This window comes from Ambystoma mexicanum, chromosome 7p (genome assembly GCF_040938575.1).
Source record: "Ambystoma mexicanum isolate Mex_15411 chromosome 7p, UKY_AmexF1_1, whole genome shotgun sequence".
NCBI lineage: Eukaryota > Metazoa > Chordata > Amphibia > Caudata > Ambystomatidae > Ambystoma > Ambystoma mexicanum.
Window position 1 is genome coordinate 220604948 of NC_090939.1, and position 23075 is coordinate 220628022.

Genomic DNA, 23075 nt, shown 5'->3' on the forward strand with positions numbered 1-23075 from the left:
TCCTGAGGAGGCCGCCAGGCAGGAGACTGTGTTGAGCCTGCCCCCCCCCCGGAACAGAGCGTCCTGCGATGGAATCACGCAGGACTTCAGATAATTCACAGAGAATCCCAGATCCGTCAGCAATCCTCCAGATCCAGGGACGTTAGGAAGTCTCCTTCCCCCAGTTGGCCGAGCACGTGATGCAACGTGACCATCCTGAATTTTTGGGACTCGAGGAACTTGTTTAGTCGCTACAGGTCGACAAAGGGCCTCCAGCCCCCAGTCTTCCTTCTTACTAAGAAGTATCTGGAGTAAACTCTGGTGCCGCAGAGTTGCTTTGGAACACACTCTATCGCCCCTTTTCTTAGCATGGCCCGTACCTTGTGCAGGAGCTGATGGATGTGCTGCTCCTGCAGGGCCACTGGTGGTATCCGCGGACACTTCTGCTGGAATTCTAGAGTGTGACCGTGGGCGAGAGCGTCCAGCAGCCATCAGTCCGTGGAGGAGATCTTCCACTCGTTGACGAAGCCCGCCAGCAGGCCTCCCACCGGGGCCTGCGTGCCGCCTTGGGAGCGATGACGGCAGCCACCTCCGCAAGCCTAGGAATTACTCTTGTAGGCCTCCTGGATGTGGAACGGGAGGGTTGACGATAAGCGGATGACCCGCCGCCAAAACCCTTTCACGATCTTCCGGATTTGCCTCCTGAGGCACGAAAGGAAGGGCATGTTGCTCAAGCGCGCCTAGGGACTGGGACGTCTGTCTCGGTCTTGTTGGCTTGCAACGAGTCATCAACAGCCTTCCCAAAGAGATTGTTGAACGGCATGTCCAGGACCCTCGTCTGAACTACTTGCTGAAAGTTGGTGGATTTTAACCAGCCACGACGACGGAGGCAGGCACCGTTACCCATCTGGCGGAACCCTGTGTCCATTATGTCCAGGGCCACGGTGATAGCATGGTTCGATGCCACATCACCCTCCTGGAGGATCTACAGCACCTCAACCCGCTTGTAGTCGGGGAGGAATTGCAGCAACGGGCCATCTTGTACCACAGCTTCCTGTCGTATCTGGCCAGGATCGCAAGAGCATTTGCCGCCTTGACCGTCGTTGCAGCCGAGTATGTCACCTTTTGGCCCACTCCGTCCAACTTCTTCCCCTTGCTGTCCGGGGGAACAGAGGCTGACGACGATGGATTTGAGGACTTCTTCCTCGCAGCCGCAGAGACTACTGAGTCTGGGGAAGGCTACTCGCAGGCATTTGGGTGCAGACTCCGGCCAGACTATGACCAGAGCTCTGTGATTGGTTTATAGGAGAAAGACAGTTTGTAAGTGAAAGTGAAACTTTTTTCTTTTACCGATGATTCCCGGTCTGACCACGGGGAATATTCATGAGCATGTGAATCTGGCACGTCCTGCAGTCCTGGGTGTCGTGGTCTTCACCCAAACAGTAAAGACACATCCTATGTGGACCCGATAGCAACAATTGCCGGGCACAATCCATGCAAGGTTTGAAACCCGAAACCTTCGATCGATTGTGAATGGCATCGAAAAATATTTGAGAAACTGAAAGAGCGTGTTACTGAAGCGAACAGAGTGTGATGAAAAAAGGAACTGAGCTCACAGGGTGTGGCGCCTTGATATAGTCTGGCCCAGATGTCACATCCACCCGACGCGCCCCTTGCCGGAGCCACTGTGCAGTGCCTGGTGGCGGAAAAGTTTCAGCAGAACAGCTGTGCTGTGGATGGATTATCAGAGAGGAGGAGTTGGTGGGAGGAAGGAATCCATTAGAAAAAAAGACCAAGGCATCCGACATATGCTGATTTGCTACTTTTAGATGCAGAATATTTCAACGGTAAACAATCTGGAAACAATGAGGAAATGTATCCATTAGAAATGCTCATTCAGGTTTACACACATTGGTTCAAGGAAAAGTGCATGGTAAGGTTGTCATAAAATATGTTCTAGTACGTTTGCAAGTGAGCACAGCACAACTGGATCAAATAATAAGCACCATTTAAGACAATCTACCTGATGGAGATTAGCAGATGAGCGAAAGAATCAACAGAGCGCTCAAAAATTGTGTTACATTTGTCTAGTAAGTGTATATATTATAAGCAGACTGTGCTTTGCAATCCATCAAAGTAAAGCAAGAGGTGCTTGAACGCTCAATGATTTAGAAAATATTTGTAAATATATGCTACCAACATAAGCTTCTCATATTTTAAAGTTCCCCATTGTGTTTTCTACTCTGCATCAAAACAATTCTACAAGTCATACCTTCTCCTCAATGAATACAGATTGTTTTCTCCCATTGACATGGCACAGCACAACTTGAATATTTCAATATTCTTCTGGTTTTCTAGGAAAGACCTCTAGAAAAAACCAAGATGCAGACAGAATTATGTTAGTAGTTCTGGTATAATGCAAGGTAAAAAAAACAGCAGTTTAATGTGGTGTAACATGCCTAAACATAATTTAAAATATATGTTATGCACTTAAGTCAGACATGGCATTCATGTCAATGAGCAGCTCCCAATTAAGAGGGAGGCCACAAGGATGTGAAAGGCCAACTCAAACATTAACATCCTCAATCTGAATGAAAATACAAATGCAAGAAAACAAAACCTTAATGGGCAGCCAAACAAATTTAAATTATGGGGTTTACTAGACTACACACCTTAACCAGGGTACAGTTAAGCGTTAGGTGATAGGAGAGCACTGTGCAATTATCGGAACATTCTGGATCAATGATACAAAATATGACAGCAACAAGACAATACTTTCCCAAACAATATAATTGGTCAATTGAATCAAAATCTTTTAATCCATTCAATGTTGTACAAGGAGGCCATTTCTGTACTCTGAACATATTGCTTAAAATAAGAAACCCTACTTTTACCCTAATCATGCCCATTCATCACATCAGGGCAATCTGGCATAAATAAAAGTTACTCACTGTAGTGACTACAGTACTCATAGTCCTTAGTCACAATTTTTCATCCACCCGTATGGGCCCCCAGTTTGGGGTGGATGGTACCTGAACCTTTTGGCAGCTAGAAAATTAGCTTCCCCTATAAATTTAGAATAGCGTGCAGGGGCACGGCCCGAGGCGTAGGCACACCCACTAGGCGCCACCCTCCGGTGCCTCACCTCAACCATCGGACACCTTGACACATAAAACGCTTGTAAACCTGGCTGTACTGATAAACTATTAGCCCCTGGCTTACTAGTCGGCGAAGGATGGTGGGACGTATGGAGGAAAGAGGACTAGAAGTACTGTAGTGACTATGATGAGTAACCTTTATTTCTCATACATACTGTCCCCTTTTCTCCATCCTTATGGCCGATTCCACTGAAAAACAAAACTGGGTGGTGAACAAGAGTCTAGGTAGAAGCAAACAAGTTCCAGAGGACTGCTTGCCAAAATTCAGCGTCCTTCCTGGAGTTGATGTCCAAAGAATAATGCCTGCAAAAATCGGAGGGAGAAGCCCAAGTACCAGCTTTGCTACTGGCCTCCTAGGAAGCATGCCTTTGCAATGCCACCGCTGTGGCCTTGACCCTCACTGCATGAGCATGGATTCTCTCTGGAACCTTTTTACCCATGTCTGAGTAGACCTCAGAAATGGCCATAACCATCCAGAAGGCGGTGGACGCTTTAGAGGCTTGGATCCCAGGGACGTGCACCCAAACGTGACAGGGTTTCTGTATTCCTCGACTGCTTAGACAGTGAGAGATAGAATGTAAGCACCCTTCGCAGACCACAAACTGGATGTGGAAACCGCGACAACCCCTTGAGCTGAGCCTTAACCACTGGGTTTGCTGCTGAAAAAACACCATCATCCGAATTCTTGTAGGCTTAAATCGCTGCCAAATAGGTGTGTCAGATGTCAATCTGCACCCCAGAACGAGCCAAGTGGGCAGAGAAGGAAAGAACTTTGTCCATTGAGAAGCAGAGAAGGTCTATGCAGCGCTCGCGTGCCCAATGACAGAACCGCAACCACTTACTTTTATACTGAGCACAAGTAGAGGGCTTCCTGGCCTCCAGAATTATATCCCAGTGGCCGTTCGACATGCAAGCTGGGGTAAGTAAGCCAATCAGGAGCCAAGCCGCCAATGCCAGCCTGGTTGGGATGTTGCATGCCCCCCTGCTATGTCAGCAAGCTCCCGTTGCGGATAGACAGCGGGACCAGCTCCAGTGCCCTGATCTGAAGAAGGTCCCAAAACCAGGGCCTCAACAGCCATTGAGGAGGAGCCTGCAGCCCACAGCCGTCCTGAACTTGGGGGGAATCCTATGGAGCAGGGGAGAAGGAGGGAAGGCACAGCAGTTGCGGTTGTCCCAGGAGAGCTGGAATGCATCTCCCAGGGAATCCGACCCCTGTCCTGCCCATGATGTTAACAGCAAGCACTTGCAATTGTCCTGCGATGCAAAGTTGTCGACCTGAGGCATGCCGCACAGGAGGAACAGGTGAGGAAGGATAGCTCAGGGGTAACACGTTTGTCTTTGAAGCAAGAACAAATCAGTGCAACACAGGTTTGAACACCGATCCCGTGCTTAGAAACCACTTGTTGGTATTAAGCACGTTATAAAAAAAAAAGTTATAATAATTGCCATCCAATTCCCATTCTTAAGTGTTGGAGCCCAGTCGGCTCAACATGTCTGCTTCCGCATTGCTGTCCCCCAAAAGATGAACTGCTCTGATCCAGATGCCCTGAGACAGAGCCCATTCCCAGATCGAAACCGCATCCATGCAGAGGGCCCTTGACCTGATGTCTCCCCCCCCCGGCTTTTCAAATAGAACACGGTCACAGAATTGTCAGCCCTTACAAGAAGTGACCTGCCCCCATTCATGGGAAGAAAAGCCAGAGCACCAAGCCTTCTGCCTTGAGCTCCAGAAGGTTGATGTGAGAAGCAGACTCCTCCCTGGACCACAAATTCTCTCTTTAGGCTGAATTTCCTAACCTAGTGAGTCCCCCAGCAGCTTTGCTGGATTTCTAGAGTTTGTTTTTTTTCTCCTGCCAAGAGTGAGACTCATTTCTTCCCACTCTTGGACATGATTTATGGTGTTCCTTTGACTGTTAATGTGTTTTATGGGCTATGGGGTCCTTTAATCCATAGGGTCTCATGTGTTTTTACTATGTGTGTTACACAGCACCTCCGTGCAGTAACACAGGGGTGTCATAGCGATACCCCATCATAGACTCAATACCCTGGGACTGACTACCGTCTCCTAGGGAATGTAAAGTCACCATTGGCTTTACTAGTCTCAAATTATTAACAGAAACCGGTACAAACCATCATACTGTGGACGTACGGGTCGGGGCAATTCGATTGCCCCAGGGTCTGTTAGTCGAGGGGGCACGTCTCCGTCCCCCCTGATCGAGTTTTGGCTGGTAGCAGTGGATACTACTTTTTATATTCGACCGCGAATATATCCCTATGGGATTTTCCCATTGTTCGAGGCTACCAACTTTAATTATTTAATTCTCATAGCCTAGAACATACCGCCGGTTTATGTATTTAATATTAATTCACCAGTTGGTATTTTTTGCCAGGACTCCATTCTAAAATGGCGTTTGTGCTCTCTTCTGTGACTCCAACCCAAGTCGAGCCCTTTGTTCCACTTTTTGGCGGGTTTCTCCACAGAAGCCTCCAAAAGTGGTGCCACTCTGTCTGGGTACCACAGGGGGGGTCGGAGGGGGTTTAGGCACCCTGGACTGATTTACCTTGGTAACTCAAGTCGCACTCTTGTGTGATTGGCCCAAGTGGTGAGCCGGCCGTCTCACCACTTAGCATGTTTGATTGACAGCTAGGCTGAGTGAATGGGGGTATGCTGCATAAAAGCAGGGCTTTGGGGACTGGAACTTCAGAAGTCGCCACATGACCTGAGAATCCGACGAGGGAGAAGCTGAGCCGACCTACCACGACGACACCACTGGTGGAGCCCTGCGGAACCGACTCACCACTTCCTGACGACAGAGAAGATCTCCCGGCTGGAGAGGCTTCTTCCCCTGACTGGTGGGCACAACCAGTTTACCTTCTTCTCTTCGCACCCCAGACCGGCTAGTGGTCGAATTGCCTGTAACGCTCACCTGATTCCCGTAGAGGCGCCGGTCTTGACTGGGCGTATACCGTATCTTCAAAGGTGATGTGTAACACACGGCTGGCTCTTTGGGCTGGACCTCTGTGCACTGTATGTCTGGCTCGAAGGGTAAGATGTCTGCAGATAGAAAATGTGGGATTAATGAACTGGGTTATTGAATGTCTCTCTCTTCTTCCCTTTCTCTTCTCCTGTAGAACCCCAAAGGTTAACGCTCTCACCTTAGGTAAGTGAACGCCGTGCTCTCCATCTGCCTCGAGGCAGGGTGCTGTAACCAGTTTCTTCACTGGATAAGGGGAGCAGGCCTCTTGACTTCAGAGGACTGCTGTCCGTCGTTTACTGCACGAACGGTAAGTTTCGAGTAATTCTAATGTCTTTAAAGTCTTTAGTAATGATGTCTCTTGTTTTGCAGGGTTCCGGCGATGGCGGATGGCGGGCTGAAGTGAGTTGAAGATGGAGCCCGTGTGATGAATAGAAGCGCCTGGAAGCACGTAAGTAAGCGCTTGTTGCCTTCTTCACGATGCGCTCTAACTGTCTTTTTATTTTGCAGGTACAAGTTCGGGGCGGCTGCAGGGTGCCGGAATACCCACTGGGTTAGATGTGAAAAGGAGCAATGGCACGTGAGTATTAAAGTTCCCCAATGTCTTTAAACGCACCTTGTTTTGTCTTTCAGATGCGGGATGCAGCGCCGAAGGCCTCCGGAGCGTGCGAAGAGTTGGTAAGCTTTTGTCTTTCAGATGCCGGAATGCAGTGTGAAGACCTCCGGAGCGCACGAAGAGTAGGTAAGCCTTTGTCTTTCAGATGCCGGAATGCAGCGCGAGGCGTTGGTGACAGCCGATGGACCAGGTAAGTGAAGAGCTGTCACTGAAGACCGTAATGCTAACCTGTTCTTTCTTGTCCTTATAGGTGTTGCTGAAGACTGGATTCAGAATGGTAAGCCTTTTTCCTTAGGCCCAGGATCAGATGCAGAAGACACGATGAGCGTTCTGCTGCTGAGGATGCAGAATAACGCAAAGCAAGATTCATCCATCGGGTGTGGTTTAAATAGCCTCCTGTAGTGCTTAGGTGTCTCCTTCCACAGCCACGCCTAGGTAAGAAAAGAGGTCCTGCTTTCCAGAAGAGTTCCAGTGTTCTGAATCTAGGGAGTGGCTCCTGCCCCACCCAACAGGAAAAGTAGTTCCAAACAGAAGAGGATCAGAGACTCAACTTACAGGCAAGTAAGCAGCATGGCCTGCTGCTGGTAAGTCCACCCAAGCATTATGAGCCCGGCGCTTCCAGCGCTGGGACTGGGCATATTTATGAGCCTGGTGCCACTGGCGCCAGGACTGGGTCCAAAAGGTCCCAATTGGGACTGGTTGGCACTCGGAACCTGGGTTATGGATCTGCTTCCAAGGGAGTTGGGAAAACCCTGACCTTTTGGAAGCAGAGATCATGACATTGCCTGTGCCAAGCACCCCGGCAACCGGATAGCCACTTACCACTGTACCGCGAACTAAAGGACCGCTCCTTTTACCTGAGAAACTCCACGGCTGGTTTCTTCCCTGGCAGTGCAACGGACTCCTGTCTTCCTCCCCGACGAGGTCCTCTCTTCCCCCGGACGAAGCACTGACTTGCATCCGCTGCCAGGAACAACTGCCCCCACTGGAGTATTCTCGTCACCTTAAGGTACCGTGTCCGCCAGGCCTCCCTTTCTAAAGATTGCTACAAGGTAACAATAATCCCTTAACCTTCTGGACTGGGCTGGCCGCCTTGACCTTCTAACTGGTCCCTTTCTTTGGTCCAACTCTTTTTGAACCTTTTCAAGACTTTTGTGCACTGCAACTGTTTGACCTTGGACACAATTAGTTTGATCCTCTTAAAGTGGATCCGACCTACTGACTCTAAACTCACAGTGTTACTTTGCCCTCCTCTTTTGTTGTGTTCTGGAAAAAGTGTTGGGATCTGTTTCGATTTATTCTCTGCTTTTCTCTCCCTTTTAAAAACGAATTATTAGAGTGCCATCTGCGTTAAGCGCTCACCGCTGTCTGAAAATAAGTGGGGTTTTACTTAAGACTTGTCTAATATTCTTCTAAGGGAGTTTATATCTTTTAGTGACCATGTTTTTGAATTGCTTACTATTAGTGCCTGTGTGTTTTTCTAGATGTGGTTTTAAATAAATAATTATATCTCTTTTACACCAAGCTCTGGTCAGTGTTTACTTGTTCTACCATGTTCTTTTGACCTATTGTGAATACTCTGTATACTGCCTAACTCTTCTTGAGGGAAGTCTGACTGCTCAGCCACAGCTACCAAGTGAATCTGTGTGGTACAGACTGCTACCAAGTGGGTTTACTGCCAAACACCTGTAGTCCTAAATCTTTTGCAGTGGTCCCAGAGGGAACTGCACAGGTTTCTGCCTAACAGCTAGCATCACCCCCCAACCCTGGAGGGACAAGTCCATGGTCACTACAAGCAAGGGCTCCATGGGAGAAAACAGGGCACCCCCCTGCCACCATGACATTGTGGAGCCACCAGTGTAGGTCCGGGTGAAGAATAGAAGGAATGCTCAGCCGTTCTGGAGTAGGGAAAACTCTGAGCTATGGTATCCCACCTGACCCACAGGAAAAGAAGGGACTGAGATGGGACTAGTTGGGACTTCTTCAGGTTGAGTGAAATATCTAACTGGAAGAGGACATCCGCCAGGCTCTGGCATGACTGGAAAACCCACTTCTGTTGAGCCTGCTCCGTTTGGGGGGGGAGACCCAAGTATTCCATCCCCTGGAGCCCCTCATGAAAGGCCTTGAGAGGCAGAGCCTTCATCCTTATCCGCTTCGTCATCAGTGTCATTCTGACCATGGGAAGAAGCAGGGTCCCGTTGAGCGTCCAGGGAGACCTCCTGAGGGCTTGAGTCCTGGACAGGCAGAGCCTGGGGTAGAGAATCTGCGGTAGGAAGAGTGGGAGGTGGAGGAAGCATGGGGGCATGAGGCAGAGGTGGCGGTAAGACCGCAGGGACCGGGAATGGAGCGGCCGGCGGCTGTGGAGGAGTACCCAGCAGGGGAGGCCTGGGAGGTAGCATCTGGGGAATCACATCCCAAATAAGGTCCTTAAGGTAGCGCACCAGTAAACAGTATCTTCACCCCTCATGTCCTGTGCGATCACACAGCTTGCTGCTACGTCCAGGATCGGGTTCCTTTTAGTAGCATGGTTTCAGTTCCATTTATGAATACTTTATATCCCGGTTCGCACACTGTGCCAGTCCTTCAGCAGTCTCACGTACGCCTTCACGTTTGCGGAGAACGACTGGAACAAAGTGATCGCTGCCCTTTCTTATGCTCCTTATAAGTTGTTATCGCAACTCCTGTGCTGTCGGAGGCTCCGGTGCGAGGCTCTCGCTCCCCCGGATCGCCTCTCATCCTTGTAAGCTCTGATTCTTCGCCTCCAGCCACCAGTCTGCGCTCACATCTCGGCAAGGGCTTCTGGACACTACAGCACTGATCTGTATTATTGCTTTCCGCTCTAGTCCTGCCAGCCAGGGGGCCCACGAGATCCTTCTGCGACCTGGCCACCTCGCTTCAATCGCCGTTGCTCATCGACTCAGCTCTTTGTTCTCCATCCTCCACCTTTTTGTTTCTGTGCCGACAGGTCTCTGCTTCGCTTCTTCAGTCCACAATTCTTAAACTGTGATTCAGCCAATGGTGAAAACACGATCCCAGTGCTCCATGTGCCTTCATGCATCCATAGTTACAACCTGAAGTGTTTTATCCAGCTCAAAATATATCTTTCACCCAGGATCATAAAGGATCTGCAGGAGCACCACAGAGGTACATCCTTATCTCATGTCTCTGTAGGCACGTCCCCAAGGTAGCACACCATCTGTTGCGATATCACGAGCAATAGAAAACGCTCAAAAAAGCAGTCCTCTCACGCTAACTGGCTCTGCCGAGGAGGCCGGCCCTCCAAAGCACTTGGGGCACATGGTTGATCCTGGGCCTACGGGGGCATTAGACAGCCTGAAAGGCTCTGCTCGCTTGACAACCAGATGGGGGTAACCCCACGATGACTAGCAAACTGGTCCCCAGGAGGAGACCAATCGGACCAAGCCTGCCTGGCCCCAGTAGGGATGGGGCTAATGCCTCCTTGCACTGCCCACTCCAATGAGGGCTACAGAGGTATGCAGGGGATAACATCGGGCTCAAATCCGGCCTGGGTGGATTGACCGCAGACTTGGAAGAAGACCTAGGAGGAGCCCGGACCTCCTGTTGGAGACTGTGCCTTTCCTCTTGAGCTGAATCAGGCCTGAAGGGTGGTGCCACAGTCTTGGCCTTCATCTTGAGGACACATGACAGCAAGGTTGCTCCCGCTCGAGCCTCAGGGACCTTGGAGTGGACTCCGGAAGGTGTGGCACCCTCAGTCGGACAACTGGTAGCCCTCCGACATTGGCCCGCGAGCTTGCAGACCCCTTCGGTAGGCGCTCTGTCCTCGGTGCAGGGACAGCTAGTCGAGGAGCTTGAAAAAGACCCTGCCCGCTTTCACAAGCCAGAGCCAGAATGCCCCTCAAACTCTGTTGTGGCCTAAGAGCTACAGAGCCCCTCAGAGGCAGACCCGGGAGGGCTCGAGCCCCTCGGTGCGCCAGTAACCTTTATGGCCTCGGGTTCACCTGCGGTAGAAGAGCCTGGGAGGCCCCTCCCAGAAGGTGGCCCTTGGAAGGAATCACTGGGCTGGGGTGCTTTATTGAACAGGTGACTAACCTTGTTGCGCCGCAAAGATTTGGAGACAAAGTCCTTTATGTGTCCAGGCAGCAAATGTTGAAAATGTCCCTCCAGCAGAAAAGATGGTTCTTCAAAGAACACAGAGCAAGGGCGCTGCAGCCACGCTCACATCCCAACGGTGGTCGGGCCCCAAGCACAACAATCAAAGTGCACAGGGGTCAGACACCAGGAAGGAATGGCTGCATGAGGCGCACCTTGAGGAGCCTCCGCGGCCAGTGAATGCGAGGCACCAAAGTAAGGTAGATTAGAAAAATAGGAAGTAGAAGCAAGCGAATCCCGAAAAAAGAGAGGCCTGCAAAAGCTGACCCATTGATACTGTGCAAGCAGATAAAAGGGACTGAGGTTAGACAACGGAGGATGGGGCCTAGTGGGCGTGCCTACGCCTGGGGTCACTCCCCCACGCGCTAGAGTAAATTTAGGGGGAAGCTCATTTTTTCACTGTCAAAAGGTTCCGATACCATGTCCACGCTAGGGGACGCCCATAAGGATGGAGGAAAGGGAACAGGATGTATGAGTACTACAAAATATAGACCCTACCGGAAAGCACTTACCTCTGAATCAACAGCTCTTTTGGTACTTTCTAGTAGGTTATCTCTGCCTTTCTTAATATTTTCTTCTAGTTTCATTTTCTCATTTGCAAACTTGTTACTGTAAAGAAAAAAAACAAAAAACACATTTACTTCCAGAATTTCTACTCTCTTAGATACTCCCAAACGATGAGCAGCATTCTAAACCAAGACCATATTGAGGCGATATGCCCGTGGTAGCAAGCTGACCCTGGAGTTAACAGCCCGCCGCCAAAGTGCATTTACGGAAAGGGTTGGCATGCAACTGAGGGGCATATCGCCACTAGCACCCATGTAGTTTCCTACACAGGTGCTAATGGTTACTTTTTTTGAAAGAAAGAAAATAAACGTACCTTTCCTGCACGTTCGTTAACATGAAAACAGATTTCCTGAAAGCAGCACTACGTGGGGTCGGACGTGCAAGAAAACGACACGGGTGCTAATTGGTTAGAGGGAAGTGAAGGGACGGTGGCACTGGCTGCCCAAGCAGCTCGGAACACGGGCTTGACCATACAGTACAGCCGCATTCTAAGCCACTTGATTGGCCAGCGCAGCCACCCAGGTTGCTAATGTTTGATGGTTCCTGCTGCTCATAATGATCCTGGAAAAAAACTGCATTTCAGATGTTTGTATGTCTCATTAGCACCCTGGGTGACGGCGCTGACCAATCAAGTGGCTGATGGGCAGGTGACCACCTCTTAAAAGTAAGTTTTGCAACACTGACCACCCAACCCTAGCATCTTCCCCAGTGAGGAAATTCAAAAGAATGTTTCATGAAGGTAAGCAAACAGGCCTACTTAGTGGTTTGGCAGAACTCCACTAACAGGACGCCCCCTCTATAAAGCATAAGGAATAAGTTACTAACCTGTAACTCCTGATCTGTAGCATTGGTATCTTTCATAGATTCACATACGGTTTGAGATTCCATTACTAGTTTTGTGCCCTCCGAGTGAGATGAAAGCTTGAAATCCTCCTGGAATACCTTGTGTGCTATTTCACAGCATGTTCTTATGAATAGCACAATACATCTAAAAATAGTTTGTTTAGAAATTGCTTTTCCTTTCTGGGGCCAGCAACCCCAATGAGTAACTAGTCACCAACATCATACTGATTCACCCTGGAGACATTGGGCAACATTTGAAGTTTGGTGTTAATTCCAGTGTTGCCATTTCTAATCGTGAAAAATCTTCTCAATTACAAGTGCCACAATGGCAGAGTTGATCCTCATTTTCAGAGTTCATAGGAACTAATGGGGATCTGGGAGGAAGTACTACAGAAGTTAATTTTCCAGTGGAAATTGCTCCAATTTTTAGCACTAATGTGGAGGCGATTAATCCAACCAAGTGCCGAAAGTGTATCCTTCACATTGCCAGAATTGAAGGTTCAGTAAAAGTAGAAGTAATTCTGGTACCACTACTGTTCTTTTGCTGCACTGCCAAAGTCATGATGTGGAAAGACAAAAATGGCTGTTTGGCATTCCTGGGCTCATTTGAACCTTGAAAAGCACCCTTATTTGTGGTTTTTAGGGCACGCCTGATTGACTGGCAGCCAGAACCTTTGTGAGCTGCCTTGAACGTGATTGGTGGGATGGCTTAGGGCAGCCCCTTAGTGAAACGTTATCAGTGGGAGACCCTGTGTATTCTTGAGGCCTAGATGCGCCACCACTGGAGTAAAACACTTTGTGAACATCCTTGGCACCGATTTGAAGCTGAAGGGAATGGCCTTGAACTGAAAGTGCCATCCCTGGATCATGAACCGCAGGAGCATTCGATGGTTTGGATGATTGGGGACATAAAAGTAGGCGCCCTCCAGATCCAAGATCTCCAGGAAATCCCCCTCCTCCAGCTAGTTGAACATGTGCTGCAACATGACCATCCTGAACTTTTGGGACTTCAAATACTTGTTAAGGCGCCTTATGTCTAGGATTGGCCACCATCCTCCTGATTTTTTCTGTACCAGAAAGTATCTTGAGTACACTCTGGAGCCCCGGAGGCGCGGACTCTATCGCCTCCTTTCTTAGCATGGCCTGAACCTCTTGCAGTAGTGGGCCACGTTTAGTTCTTGACGCGCCACAGGAGGAATGCGAGGACACCTGTGTTGGAATTCCAAGCCGTGCCCCTGATGAAGAAAGTCCAGCACCCATTTGTCCGTGGTGATAGTCTTCCACTTGACGTTTGCTAGCCGGCCACCCTATGCAGTGTGAAAGTGGGGGCCCGGATTCACGGCAGATTCAAGCCTGCTAGGGTGCCCGAGTCCTGGACTTTGATCAAAGTCGACACTGTGCTCCACTGCCTTAGGTCTGCAAACAGTCCCTGTAGGCTTCCTGGGCCATGGAATGGGAGGATTAATAGAGGGTGTTATACCTCTTGGAGGACCTGCTGGACCTCCCTCTTGAGGACAGAAAGGATGAGCTCCTCTGCTGTAGCGTCCCCAGCGAGCGCATTGTCTCCCTATCTGTTAATTGTTTGCAGCGATTTGTCCACCATCTTGCCAAACCGACTGTCCCCATTAAAGGGCATTTCCACCACCTTGGACTGGATGTCCGCCCTGAAGTTAGTGGCCTTCAGCCAGCCTTGGCGTCAGAGGGCCACCACATTGCCAATCTGGCGGAACCCGCAATGTCCAGCACCACTGTGATGGTATGGTCCGAGGCTGCCTCACTTTCCTGGAACAGTGCCAGGGCCTCAACCTTCTTGTCCTCTGGCAGAAAGTCCAAAATGGGCCCGAGCTTATACAACAGCTCCCAGTCGTTGCGAGACAGGATGGCCAGGACAGTGGCAGCCTTGACTGTGAAGTCCGTCCTTGTAAATAAGGCACTTGCCTACCGTATCAAACTTCTTCCCCTCCTGGTCCGAGGGCACCATGGAAGACGATGACTGATTCGACGATCGCTTCCTGCCGGCAGCAGACACCCCAGAGTTTGGAGAAGGCTGCGATCCCAAGCACCTGGGAGCTGAGACTGGGACACTGTACTTCTCCAGCCTGTCTCTCTTGGGGGAAGGGGGGAGGAGGGAGCTGTGGTACATGGTGTCTTCATCAGGGCCAAACCTTCCTTCCAGACATCATCCAGCAGAGTTATTGACATGACTGTCTTCCGTGAGGACTCCCGGCATTGTAAGAGAAACCCCTCATCCTTCTCCTCCGGCACCAAATTGAGGAGAACAGAGGCCCTGGAAATCATAGCGTGAAAAGAGCCAGCTTCATCCGGTGGCAAGGCCCTGGTGGGCTCGTCGGCACTCAGCAGCTCCACGTCTGCCAGGACATAGTTGTCGTACTCGTTGGTATGAGCCGGTGTAGTGTCCGTGTCGGTACCCGTGGCAGTGCGTGCTGGCTCCTCCACCACCAGAGTTAGCAGCCTCTGGGGCGACTTCGGCCGTGATGGCGCTTCGGCCCTGCAGGACTAGGTTGCTGCTTTGGCCCGGTAGCACTAGGTAGATGACTTGGCCTTGTAGGACTTCTAGCCGGTGGCCTATGAGGGCTGCGAACAGGGCCAGGGGCAGCGGGCAACTTCTGCTGTATCTCCAACACTAAGGTGATGAGAGTAGTCGGAATATCCAGTGACAAGTCTCTGGCTGAGGTGTGAATGGAGTAGCTGGCGACGGTTCCGGGCTGAAACGTGTTGGTGGGCCAAAACAGAAGATCAGATTCTCTCCGAGGCGTCCCTTCACTGGACAGGGGCCCAATGCATCCCTCATGGTCTGAATTGTAGTCCTCGGGCAAATGGTCGTCAGAGGTTGTATAGATGTGTGGGGACCCCACTGGAGACCCCATCGGCACTGTCAGGGACACCTTGACAGGCCTGGGGAGGAACTCCGTGGGAGGTAGCTGCTCCTTGGTCTTACCTGAATCCTTCGGGAAGGAGGCGACGATGAGCCCCTGCACCCTAATGGGTGCATTTGCGGTGGGCATTGACAGAGCAGCAGCAGCCAGAGGCGTGGAGGCAGAGCCAGTCCTGGGGTTGCTGTCGTCTTGACTTTAGAAATCACGGTAGTTGTAGGGTCCCCCTTCGAAGTAGTTATGGTCATTGACGAGCCGTCGAAGTGGATGCAGGCAATGTCGTCGACTGGGTCGTGGTCGTCGACGGAGCCGTAGGTGGATGTCTTGGAAGATGAAGCAGTTGTAGCCTTGGTTGATGATGTTAACGTCGGCAGGGATTTTGATGGCCCAATCGAAGACCTCCCCTTCATGGCCTTGTCCTTGGATGAAGATCTGTGCTTTGACAGGTCAATGACATCCCCGTGGAAGGTACCCCAGCAACTGGCAGGCTCACTGTGGACGGAGATGGGGACAGGGAATGGGCCGGGCTCTGCCTGAACTAGGAGTGGCGGTCGTGGTGACTATTGCGGGATCAGCAGCGTGGTGTTTAGCCTTCTTTTGGATCCACTGCGAAGGGGCATCCTGAAAGCACCTTGACCTCTTTTCAGACTGAGTACGATCATTGGACCAGCCGGTCCTGGACGAGGCAGGACTGCGTCCGGAGGCCGAGTCAGAGGCCTTACCCTCTTTGAGCTACACCACCAACCTTTGATAGCGGTTCCACTTTGTCTTAGCTGGGAATCTGCGGCAGATCTTGCATCTATCCTTATCGTGGTCTGGGTGCAGGCAGTACAGGCACTTCAGGTGCCGATCCTCGAAGTAGACGTTCCATATTCCACATTCCACATTTCTCACAGGGTTCGAAGAGACTCCTCTTAACATGGTCGAGGTGCGAAGTAGGCCCAAGCCTGGGCCTTCCAAAACTTGAAGAGAAGGATCTAGCGTTGAACGTAGATATTCGGCGACAACGGACCCCTGCTGCCGGTAGACAAACAAAGGTAGACAATGTATAGAATCGGAGAGAAAAATATCTGAAAAAACTTGAAAAACAGTCAAAATACTCGAAGAGCAAGGTGAGAGGACTCCCAACACTGAAACGTGCGGTAAATAACTGAAGATTGCCACCAGGGGTGGAGCTTAGGGAGACAAATGCCATTGGATGGGGGCAATATGACCCAAAGGACAGTGATTGGTTATAGGGGAGAAATGCAGTGTTCAGGCTAAAGCGAAACTGCTTTTCTTTTTTACAGAGGATTCCCAGCCTGATGACAGGGAATATTCATGAGCATGTGAATCCATGCCAGACCCATGCTGGGGAAAAAATTGTGTTCTGTGTCTACGTGTGGCATTGAGGTAGAGAGTGAGCTTTTATGGCTGGCTATTGACTGGCAATTTGACATTTTTAATCCTGAACTACTTGACTGCTTATCCATAGTGTGGCGAATCCCAGGGTATTGTCACATCTTCAATGGGGAGGCCCCTTTCCATGAGTTCAAGAAGGTGAGGCCGTTACCCGATTGTCCCCCTGGGGGTGGTACTCAGTAGGTGGATCTCATGGGAGGGGAAATCCTTCATGGTAATGGTGACAATGGCCCTGGGAGAACACAGTATTCATCCAACCCTTTGGTGCCCCCGTCTTCCTTAACCCCCATTCAAGTCCCTTTGGTCCCCCACACCACTATTTGTTATGGTTAAATAGAGCACACCCTTAAAAAAACTGAGAAGAGGATGCCTGATGCAAAACATCACTGACGAGGAACATGAAGCAAGGAGGCAAAGGTCCACCACAGAACCAACACGCGGTGCATCTGCCCAAAGGCACAGCCAATGAAAAAAAAAGGGAAGACGGACTTAATCGGTTGTCAAGCAACCAGCCCTGGAGGAACGGGGAAGGAGACGCTGGTCCCGTTCCGAGGAACCAGAAGATTGGATGCGTAATGTCTGAACGAGGCAGACCTGATTGGTGGCAGATACATGGGAAGCAAGTCCAACGAAGACCACCCAAAATAGAGACACCAGTGCTGCAGAGCCACGCGGAGAAGGATGCCGAGCACAGCGGGGGTGAGGAAGTAGCGCTCCAACCCCAGAAGAGACCATAGGCTGCCCCAAGAGTACCCAAAGTTAGGGAAAGGGCTGGGCTGGTCAAGGGTGCTGTGAGGGAGCTGAAGGAGCTCATGAAAACACACAGAAAAGCCCAAGGGGGTGAGAAAGAGAAGATATCATATAATACAACCTGCAAACTTTATGAAAACACCACGAAGATTACAAGGGGATGAAAAGGGAAGCAGTCAAATTGACACACTTTAGAAATCCAATAAGAACACACCACAGGGCACAAGGGGGTGAGAGACCATACAATATAAATCGAACAGTGTGAAACAGATAAACACGTCCCGAGGGACACAAGTAAATAACAAAAGAGGCAGAAAGACAGATACGATCATTGGGAGTACACCTAGAAGGGACAATACCTGGCGGGGGAGTATACCAGGTTCGCACACTAGGTAACGAAGGATAAGGATCCCACCAAGTCAACGGAACAGGGACTGGGACCCAGATGTGAACAGGGAAAGCCCACCAGTAGAATACATGAGCGTCAATGACCCACATGAATACAGGAAAAATGATAACCAGAGGACTGAAGCCCAAAACACTAGAATCTCTGAAGTTAGAGGTTGTGGAAATCAAATCTGGCAGGCGAGTAAACCAGACAAGGTCTGGCAGGTTAGTGGAAAAGAACACTGTTTTTGTGCTATGCACTGGGGGAAGAGGAATTCCACAGATGATTTGGTAAAGAACTTTATTGTAAAAACAAGTGAAGCCAGAAATCCAGGAAGAGGATCCCTCCAGGAGAATGGGGACCTGGGTTATCTTTAAGTTGGATGGACATTGAACTGTACACATTCTTTTGCAGAAGAACTGCCAGGGGAGGCTTGGCCAGATTCCATGTAGTGATGACGTGCCTGGCAAGAGCTCCCATTCTGATCCTCTCAGTGCTCCTGACTGCGGTGCTAACTCAAAGGTTAGCATGCTAAATTGCCCAGACTCCTACTGCAGCGACCTAGACCTATATGTGCAGCGTTTGTCCGACGTGAATCAGATTTCTGGAAGGTGAAACATCAGAGCTGCCTCGGCACGACTTCACAGTCAAAATGGCCACTGCAACCGACATTTGACCTGAATCACCCACACCTGCTGGCCCTTTCCTTTCCCCACAGGGATAAAAGGTGGAGCACAAGAGGAGCAAGGCAGACTGCACGACATGAAGGCTAACTCAGCACGGCAGTTCAAGAGGAGGCAAACGACGGCGAATACCAAGAGGGTGACAATGAGAGAAGTGACCTTGCCCTTTTCCGGTCCAGCCCCGTGAAAACTCTGCAGATGGAAACGTAAGACCGTGAACAAAAGCCAGCGTGAATTGCAGCAGATGTCTGCAGTAAATGAGACCCTCCTCTGCTGATAACCAAGCTGGGGAGACATGCGTGTCTCAGTGGTACCAACCTCAACTCCAAAGCCAAGAGGTTCGTCACAGCCGGTGAGTCGAGGGGAGTATCAATAAGAAACCAAACTGTTTTAAACGAAAGTAGCCAAAGGCTAATTTGAACTTTTAAAAGATACGATTGAGAAACAAAGGGGAAAGCCAGCAACAGATGAGGCCGGCACCACGTGGGTGCTCAAGCAGGAAACACTGGGCGATTATACAATGGTAGAAAGACTAACATAACAAGAAGGCCTTAGGAAGAGGCGAAGATAGGTCAAAGTGGTCATACAGGGGTCTTGTCAATCCCTCTGTACCGTCAAAAGTCTTTGACCGGCAGATGATTGAGAAAGCTAAGGGACGTGAATCCTGCATGGTGAGCATTAATACATGAACTGTGTTCCATAAAGATTGGCAAGAGTGAACCCGGTAGAGGGATGCTGATGAGGGGGCAAATTCTAAAGTCCAGAGAAACAGTGCGTTGACCAAATTGAACCTGGCAGAGGGATGTACACGAGAATTGTTTGAAAAGACATTAAAACTGCTGAAAGTTCAAAAAGTGAGCTGTCTTTGTGCAAAGCCATAGTGAACCCAGAAAAGGGAGGCTGAGAACATAGACAAATATTCAAAAGGGGTCTTCACCCAGATGAGGGGGACCAAGGGGTGACATATACTCACCTCAAATGTATGAAGCAAGAAGTATTGCAAGACAAGGGGAAGGAAAGTGCCCCCCCCCTTTGGGATCCGAGGGAGATCCAGGGGTGGAAAGTTATCACACAAATTTCACTGAGAAGGGAACTGTCTTGTGAATTTGTTGAATACGATAGTGTGAAGGGTCTGCACCCGGAAGAGGGGGACCCAGAGGTGAAGCTGTCGCCCAAAGTCTACGTGAAGCAGAACTTTGAGTTTGTTTGTTGAATACATCAGGTCTCGAAGGAAAGAGACTTTTATTAAAAAGAAACTTTAGCATCGAAGAACCGGATAGCTGGAACCGAACTGTCAGCTTGTGCAGAGAAGGCTCGAGCATGTGCTGTGCCAGCTAGAAAGGAACTATCGGCTCATGCTGGGAAGGCTCCAGTGTGCGCTGTGCTCCAAAGTTCCACCTTGTCCCATGCTAAAATCATGTGGAAGGGAGACCACAAGGCAATCACATCCTGACTTATTATTTGAACACTGTTTCCTTTGTATTGAAACCATATCCCACACTCTTTCTATAATTAGTTGTAAGGAATCAGCAATAGGTTTTTCTTAGTATAGGCCCTTTTATTTTGGCAACACAACTAGGAATGCCTTATGTTTCAGTTGATGGTCGACGCCTGCTCCCATCTTAGATTTACGTTTAGCTTAGGTGTTTTTCCACCCTGCAGTAATTGTTCAATAAACACCCTTGGACTGTGATCACTTGTGTCTGTCTTTACTGTTGCCACCATGAGTTCCTTACACCACCCACACATTCAGCTTAGGATTATGCCCTTGCTGAGGGCTGCTTAGCAGTACTGACATCCTCGGGACACTGTAGGCCCGTGTTCCACACCCAAACACTTTGGATGACAGCTGAAGGTGCCGAGGAGTAATTACTGCAGGGGTCTCACACTGCTGCTATCTGGCCTGCACCTGCTGGGGAGGTGGTTTCACTCATAGCATCCCTCTGCCTGTAACCCAACTACTCCTATTGTTTACTACCGCCCTGTGCGCTGAAAGAAGTACTACTCAAGCGCCTTTGTCCACATGCCGTCCTCCAAACAGAAGGGAAAGGGCACGATTATGGAATCCTTTTCAAACCATGGGGGGGAGAGCGAGAACCTGCTCTGTCTGAGGGCGGAGGGAGGAGAGGAGAGGTGCACCTGGAGTCACTGGTGGTACAGAAGGGGCCCTAGGAAGATAAAATCCTGGCTGCCATTGCAGCCATGCTATCCTCCCTAGAGAACAAAATTGAGGAGGTTAAAGTTGATGTAAAACTTCTACGGAAAGATGTACGCTCGCTGGCGGAGATGGTCACGGCCACAGAGTCGCTGGTGCAGGATACAGTCACTTCCACTGTGGACCTGGAGTCAAGGAGGAAGATTTTGGAGGCGAGGAACGCTGACCCGGAACTGCATGCTGAAGACGCAGATGGCAGGTCACGCAGAAACAACATTTGAGTGCTCAGCCTGCCGGAAGGTGCAGAGGGTATGGACCCAATGTCCTACATCGAGAACTTGATACTGCAGGAGGTGGGCCCTGGAGGCTGTCCCAAGGCTTTACAATTGAGAGGGGCCCATTGATCTCTCCAGAAGAGCTGCCGTCAGGATTCCATCCACGACCCGTAATTGCAAGGGTCCTGAACTTTAAGGACAGGTAGGTGATCCTGCAGTATTCCAGAGAAGCCTGGAAAATACAAAGGGGCAGTTCCAAGATTGCCATATATCCTGATTACACGCCACTGGTGCAAAGGAGAAGGAACATGTTTGTTCCCACTAAGGAGAGGCTCCGTCAGCTGGGACTTAAGCCTGGCTGGGTATATGAGCATGTACTTAAGGTGCTGTACAAAGGGAAGGCGCACCTCTTTGAAAGCCTGGAGGTGGCAAATATGTGGATGGGCTCAAACGGAGCCACCATCAAGTAGGTCAAAACCAGATCAAGATCCCAATCTCAAACAAAGGGAGTTGGCGAAATGTATTGAGAAAACCCTTCAAGAATTGAGCCATGACCGGAATAGTGAAGAAAGAACCTTGGGTCCAGGTACCTTTGAGCATAGACAAGGCCACCAAATATCCTTTGCCTGTGGTAACCTGAAGGCCCATGAGGCTAGTGACAGAAGGAACTCCATCTCTGTAGTGGTGGGGCAAGAGATGGGGTCAATCTTGCGTTCCCTACACCACACCTCAAATCTTCTCCACCTGCACGCATACAGAGATCGTGTAGGTGGTCTGTGTGCAGCTAGCAACACCTCAAGTACCTCCTCAGAAAGGTCCCAGTCATCATACCTCATCCTCTCAAGAGTCACGCATGTAGGAAGAGGGGGTGAGGGGGTGTAGTGGAGAGGGAAGGTCCAGTCCACCAGAAAAGCCGCCTCCAGTGTTCGCACTTCCTGTTGGACTCCGTGGTGCACAGATCCACTGCTGGGGTACCCCAGAGTGCGAAGACATCCTCTAGGACTTCCTGGAACAATTCCCACTGGCGTGAGACTGTGCTTTGCCTGCTCAGAGCATACGCCAAAGTGTTATCTGTCCCTGTCGAAACCGAGATTTGGTTCTCCAGTAACCAGAACCACAGCTGTACCGCCTCTGTGCAGAGGAGGAGGGAATGCACACCACCCTGCTTGTTGAGGTAATGCATGGCCACAGTGTTGTCTGTCAGGCCAAGGACATGCTTCCCTCTGAGAGACGGGGCAAAGGCCCACAGGGCTAACCTGATGGCCCTTATTTCCAGCATGTTGATGTGCTACAGGGCTTCTGATGGAGACCAGTGGCTGCTCACCTGAAAATCCTTGCATTGAGCACCACAACCCTTCAAAGACACATCCGTGACCACTCGGGCCAGAGGCCAAGTAGGCCAGAAGAGTTCCCTCGCCATGAGATTGCTGCGCGTGTTTCACCAGCTGGGTTCGCGGACTACCAAGCTGGACACAGAGTTAATCCGTGAGTGCTCCCAGATAATGAGACCACTGGTCCCTCAGTAGCCACTGAAGGGACCTCATGCACAGCCTGGCCTCTGGCACTATACCAATACAGGAGGCAAAGAGACCGAAAAGGTGGAGGAAGTAAGCCACTGGTAGGGTGGCGTGGTTGTGAAACCAATGCCCCCTCTGTGCTATATTGCAGACTCTCTCTTCGGAAGGAAAAACCTTCCCTACCTGAGTGTCTAGGACTGCTCCGATGAACTGAAGCCGCTGAACTGGTGTCAGATGGGACTTCAAGTTGAGAAAGAAGCCCAGCTTGTGCAGTAGTAGGCAGGTGTCATTCAGATGGGACCAAATTTGCCCTGCTGACTTCCCCCGATCAGCCAGTCGTAAAGGTATGGGAATACATTTATTTTAATTCTTGATATAGTGCCAATCGCACGCAGGCCCCGCGGCGCACATGAAACAAAACACGACAGACAGAAACAAGTTGAAAGATGAAATCAGAGATAAACAGACCCAGGGAGCAGTGAAAGGAAGGTCTTCAGGTTCTTTTTAAAGTCGGCCAGGGAGGTGGAGGACTTGATGTAGAGTGGGAGAGAATTCCATAAAAGTGGAGCAATGACATTGAAATGTGTTTTTCCAAATTTAACAAGACAAAAGCGAGGTTGACAGAGCCTGGCCTGTTCAGCAGACCCGAGTTCTCGTCCTGGGACATATCGTTGAATACGTTCTGCAAGATAGCTGGGTGCCGTGGTGTTCAGGCATTTGAACGTAAGTATCAGTATCTTGAA

General features: G+C 50.1%; 1 protein-coding gene across 2 annotated transcripts in view; it reads right to left on the reverse strand.

Annotated features, from left to right (window-relative positions):
* Window positions 1-23075, reverse strand: part of TTC3 (tetratricopeptide repeat domain 3) — a 2698168-nt gene that overhangs the window by 417592 nt on the left and 2257501 nt on the right. For both annotated transcript variants that reach the window (XM_069636090.1, XM_069636092.1), the window contains exons 38-39: window positions 11372-11468; window positions 2252-2346 (exon numbers count right to left, since the gene is read on the reverse strand). In XM_069636090.1, the coding sequence (XP_069492191.1) occupies window positions 2252-2346; window positions 11372-11468 (192 nt within the window). The remainder of the gene's footprint in view (window positions 1-2251; window positions 2347-11371; window positions 11469-23075) is intronic.